The 6,000-nt window shown below is 39.1% G+C and overlaps 1 protein-coding gene across 1 annotated transcript in view; it reads right to left on the bottom strand.

Moving 5' to 3' along the window:
* Positions 1-498: 498 nt before the first annotated feature.
* LOC105926161 (inositol polyphosphate-5-phosphatase A) overlaps positions 499-6,000 on the bottom strand; it is a 93,493-nt gene continuing 87,991 nt past the window's right edge. Inside the window, exons 9-10 of the mRNA XM_036130234.1 lie at positions 4,337-4,405; positions 499-3,234 (exon numbers count right to left, since the gene is read on the bottom strand). Coding sequence (XP_035986127.1) covers positions 3,148-3,234; positions 4,337-4,405 — 156 coding nt within the window. The 3' untranslated portion in view covers positions 499-3,147. The remainder of the gene's footprint in view (positions 3,235-4,336; positions 4,406-6,000) is intronic.

The following is a 6,000-nucleotide window of genomic DNA, read 5'->3' as shown; positions in this document are numbered from 1 at the left end:
GGACAGAAGAGCGCCCCTTGCGGACGGTACACGCTACTGCAGCTGACCTCCTACAGCTGAGGCCTGGTCCGGCCAACCAGGAACTATTCCTGAATTGTTTTACATTTTATAATCCAGCTGCCATCAACAGGGACACTTCCTTCATTTTTAAGGGTAAACTAACATTAATATTTTAATTTATGTTATCTTGTTTTTTTTTCTTGTATGTAAAAAAAAAAAAATTTTTTAGAGTAACTTTACAGAGCTTTAAACAGGTTTTAGTGAAATAATATATTTGTATTGCCAATTCAAAATTAATTCTACATAAAGAAATGTCAATTTCTACACAATTTCAAGAGGTAAAATTAATGAAGACATTAAAGTAGTCAAATATTGAATTATTTTAATTTAGAAATGGGGTCTCATGCTTAACGAGCCTCGTCAGATGAAAACAGTGCATCGTATTAAAAAGCGAGGCTCTTCTGAACTAAAACACGATTAAAGAGGACAGAACACGTGTTGAGCTCTAATGGTTTTTATTGCTTAAGAACTGCATCACCAACAATAGAGGCCAGGCCTTCGAGAAGGGGCTAGAATAAAATCTCTGTCTGCTTTTATAAGATGGAGTGAAGAAAAAAAACAAACAAAACAAAAAACAAAAAAAAACAACAACCGTGGCTTAAACTCCTACAGCATACTCAGAAGGACCAGCAGGAACAAAAAAAAAAGCAAAAAAAAAAAAAAAAAAAGCTTTTTGCCTACAAACTAGAACAAACAAAAGATGACAAACCCTCCAGCAGGCACAAAAAATTATTTCCACTTGCTGTGATTCATTTAGATGAAACAAATGAAGAAATCACAAAGAATCGGTCTGACGGCTTCAAACAGTCCGAAACCTGTAGTGTGGCGCATGAAAAAAATTAAAATAAAATAATATAAGAAACTAACGCTGCCGTCTCTGCGGTCCGCCGCCCCTTTAATGCTCTGCCTGAGGGCTCTCTGCGCCGCCGGAAGGAGAAGCAAAGCTCCCCGCTCTTCTTCTTCTTCTTCTTTAGGGCTTAGAGTCTTACATTCGGAAATCAAACACCTTTACAGACGACATTTCTCAACTCTTACACACTTCCATGTCTGTGTAGGATACTTGGCACCATAACGCAGTAACAATAAAACAAAAAAAAACAAAACAAAAAGAAATCAAAGACGAAGGAAAACAGTTTACATTTTAAAAGGACACCCAAACCTACCTAAAATATCACATTCAGAACCATAATATTATAGAAATAAGTTAGAGTAGGAATAATGATGACAATGTGAGGGTGCTATTTATATCAAACATCATCTTATATATATATATATTTTATATATATATATATATATATATGTATCTATATCTATATCTATAGAGATATAGATATATATATATATATATACTCGCATGGTCTATGGCACTGCGTAAAACATTCTTGGATAGGCGATAAATCACTGAAGAGGTTCTCCGCCGCGCTCTTCCTGAACTCCTCCGCTGCTCTCCGTGGCGCTAGCGCTCACTCAGCGTCGGCACAAATCGTTTTGGTACGAATCATAAGTTATCTCTTTTAAAAAGTACAGCATATAAAACGAAAAAAAAAAAAAAAGTCCACCGACGTGTCAGGCAACAGGATGAAAAGTATATATATATATATATATATATAGTTTCATATAGTTTCATAATAAACTAAGCTCGGAAGTCCTACTTGTTCCAACAGGGACCGTAAAGTTTGGTCAGAGAGAAGTGCACTAAAGCCGCCCAAGGCTCTATGTTATACTGTCAAATGTACAAATAAACCTAACAATATAGATATACAACATTTTTTGCATTGCACTTTTTTTTTTTTCTTTTCCGCTTTTTTTTTTTTGTTTCGTTTTGTTTGTTTGTTTGTTTTTAAAACACCTTACATATCCGGAAAGTAGCTTTTATACATATAAGCATACCTAAAAAAATGGCCAGTAAATGGTGTCTAAAAGCATGTAGTATGACTGATTTGGATTAGAGTTTTGGAAATGAGACTGTGGCATGGAAGAAGGGTGGTTTATTCATCGCCTTGATTGTCTTTCTTTCTCTCTCTCTTCTTCTTCTTCTTCTTCTTCTTCTGAGGAATGGGGTTGCGTGGCAACGGTGAGGTCAGCAATGTGCGTCTCTCTGCGCGGAGCCGGGGCCCTCGTCCGCATCTCCACGAGTGTTTTATGGAGAGAAAACCCCCCGAAAAACCCAGCGCCGCTGAAAATAAAAGAAGCTTGTCTGGGATCGTCAGTGTGTGCTTGTGCAAACTGTGTGTGTGTGTTTGTGCATGTGTGTGTGTGTGTGTGTGTGTGTGTGTCCCACCCCCCCCCAACCACCAATGTTTTCACAGAGGCTCTTCGTGGACATCTTCTACCCCCCTTTGGCATGAATTCCCTGCAGGGAGGGGAAAGAAGAAAATAAAAATTAAACATTCGTCTCATGAAGGGTTAGAAGTACAGAAACTACGGCGCTTTGCAAAAGTATTCACGACTCTTGGAACTTTTTTTTTTTTGTTTGTTTTACACATTTTGTCCCGTCACCACCACAAACCTCGAATCGGATGGAGAGCATCTGTAAGTGTGTAGGTCTGGGCTTTGACTAGGCCACCCTAACTTGAGCGAGCTGTAGCTCTGGCTGAGTATTCAGGGCGGTCGTCCTGCCGGAAAGCCAACCTCCGCTCTAGTCTCGGGCGATCTGCAGCGTCTAACGTGTTTTCTTCCAGTGCTGCCTTGAGTTTAGCTTCATCCAGCTTCACAAACTCAAGTTTGTGGTTGTTAAGGTGACAAAATGGGAAAGGGTCCAAGTAGTACTTTTGCACTTTATCGCCTACAGGACATTCTCTCTCTCTCTCTTTCTCTTTCTCTCAGTTTAAAATAAAATAATAAAAAAAAAATGTAAGGCCTAGCTTGTAAGTAACAGTCTTAAAATGACCGCGGCATTTTAAGCCCCTCAGCAGTTGTGTGAAATCTTTCCCCTGACGAGGTTTTATCTCTGGATAAAACTCTCCGGACGGGAAACGCTTTCATGCCGCGGTAACGAGGAAAGCGAGCGGATCAAAAAGCAAACAGTTGCAACAATGGGAAGAATGTTAATGAGGAAAATAAACAAAAATGATATTTACCACAGAATCACAGCACCACACAACACGGACACTTGTGTTCAATTGCATTACGTTTACCTGCCCCCTCGCATAACTGGAAGGACAGGAAGACGGGCTGCAGAGGGGGGAACAGAGACGGAGCACAGTCAGGAGGGAGGAGGTGAACGGAGGAGGCGCTGCTCCCCTCTCACCTCTCAGCACCTTTAGCATGCAGGTTAAACTCACACAGCACCACTGCACATTTTTGGGCCTGAGTGTCAACTATACTGGACATTTTTAGTTTTTTATTTTTTTTAAACAGAGCTGCAGCTGAGGTCTTAGCATTGAAGTGTGTTTCGGAGGCTGCAGCGGTTTTTCAACAGACCTGAATCAAAGCACTTGTATGTGTGTAAACAAAATAAAAAGCCCTGCAACGGCCTGACAGCTTTCAACTAAAACACTGTTCACACATGTCTTCTTTGGACTATAGCTAAATAAAAAAAATAAAAAAAATACTATCTTTGTAATATTTGCCCACTCTGCCTGGCATACGTTCTCCAAACCCTCTAAGATGTTCAAGATTGCCTTTTCATTATGATTTTATATTACTTTCCTCTGTGTAATTTGTGTTGTTTCTTTTAATTATGACGACTGCTTTTACCATTTATTGTTTTTACATGTATGGTGACCTTGAGTGTTTTGAAAGGCGCTTGAAATAAAATGTATTATTATTATTATTAATATTATTAAGACTGTGAAGAAACCTGCTTTACAGTCAGAGGGACTCCTGGCCTTTGGCTAGGCCGTTGCTAAGCTTAACCTTCCCTCTCATGGACTTACTCTGTACGTTTTGACACATCGTAATGCTAGGAAATAAAAATAAAAAAAACATGTCTTCATCTTCAGCTTTCTAGCAGACACCGAAATCAGAAGGGAGACAAAATTAAAACACCTGCACAGAAACGACAGTTCCTTTAAAGGAGAAGTAATCCCTCAGCATGATGGTACCACCACCGTGTTTTATAGATAGATAGATAGATAGATAGATAGATAGATAGATAGATAGATAGATAGATAGATAGATAGATAGATAGATAGATAGATAGATAGATAGATAGATAGATAGATAGATAGATAGATAGATAGATAGATAGATAGATAGATAGATAGATAGATGCCAACTTCAACTATTTTTAAAGTGAAAATTCAGCCACAGTGAAACATAGTGAAAATGTTACCTTGTGGTCCCCCATGCAGACATTTGTCCCAATGTTGTCATAAACTATTGACTTGTCCTCGCTTGCTGACTGCAGAGACACAAAACCAAGAAGCGTCAGCAGTCCAGCTTTCAGTTCAAAGCCACCACACCAAACACATAATCATCTGTGGTCATTATTTCAGTAGAAATAAAAACATTGTCACACCTACAGCCCGACAAAGGTAGGATCTAAATACAGTTCAAAAAGTTACACTTATATATGGTAGCGATTCATTATATGTTTGCATTTCTGACAATTTTGCGATACGATACGTTTTCCGCGGAGCGGGGGGACGACGACGACGACACGTTTTCCGCGGACAGACTCGCGGAGCGGGGGTATCCATGTGTTTTTTCCATGCCATTCACGCACGCGCGAAAGCGCATGTTAACGTCACTTTTTTTTTTTTTTTTTTTTGGAATGTTGGCGTGGCGGTAGCGTGAGTTTGGCGTGGCGGCCGCCACGCCAAGATAGCGCTGCGGGAAACCCTGATACTGTACTCAAAATAAGACGATGGAGCTGAGCTGTTCCATTGGCAGATCATCTTATTTATCTGCTCAAATCAAGTACAAATACACATAGGGGGACTCCTATGGTGTGGACTCACAGCTGGACTAAATACGGCAATTGAAAAGCCTCCACAAGGACATAAATCCAGGACATGGCCTACAACAGTTGCCTTCCTAGCATCAAGCTGCTCCTGAACCACAGACTACATTAAAAGTGTCGTACACGGGCTCAGGCGTTAGGAGCGGAGCACATACACTGCGAAAAGGCAACTAAAATAAATAAAATTTTCTTGAAATAAGTGTTTTTATCCTTGATTTGAGCAATTAAACAAGATTATCTGCCATTGGAATGAGTATTTTTCCTCCTAAAATAAGATAATTAGATATATTCACTTGAAATAATAATAATCTGTCCTTGATTTGAGCAGGTAAATAAGATAATTTCCCAATGGAATAAGATTTTTGCACTTAAAATAGGAACAACTCATCTCCATCATCTTATTTCAAGTGCAGGATGTCTAATTATCTTATTTTAGGGGTAAAAAATACTCATTCCATTGGCAGATTATTTACCTGCTCAAATCAAGGATAAATACACTAACTTTAAGAACATTTTACATATTTTTGGATCCGTTTTTGCAGTGATACTGTACATTATATTATTGTTTCTGTGTTAAAACATGCTTTATCTTTTCATTATCATTTTCTGAGTAACTGCATTTTGTGTTGTTGTTGTTTTTATCAGCATTAAACCACAACTGTCAACGTTAACAAAAACTAACCTATAATAAAACGTTGACTTGTAAAATCTAACTCTTTCATGGGCTCCACCACGACCTTCAGTCTCAGAAAGGGTTCTGATGTGTCGGGTAGAAATGCAGAAACATTTAAACTCAGCAGCTCATATGAAAAAGGTACGCAGACAAATATGAGTTCACGTGTGTAATATATTACATGAACACGCGTGTCATTCTAAAATAAGTCGCTAAAACAAAAAAAAACGTCAAATGTTCCGGTTTGAAATTCTCCACCCAAATGGTTTGGAGCACACCCAGAGCTCTGCAGGAGGCTGCACCTGATCATGTTCACCTCAGGTCTGGGGGGGGAGGGGGGTGGCAAAGAGCAGAAATAACT

The sequence above is a fragment of the Fundulus heteroclitus genome, unplaced genomic scaffold, assembly GCF_011125445.2.
Source record: "Fundulus heteroclitus isolate FHET01 unplaced genomic scaffold, MU-UCD_Fhet_4.1 scaffold_304, whole genome shotgun sequence".
NCBI lineage: Eukaryota > Metazoa > Chordata > Actinopteri > Cyprinodontiformes > Fundulidae > Fundulus > Fundulus heteroclitus.
Note: the sequence above shows the minus strand (reverse complement) of the source record. Positions and strands in the feature narration are given on the sequence as shown.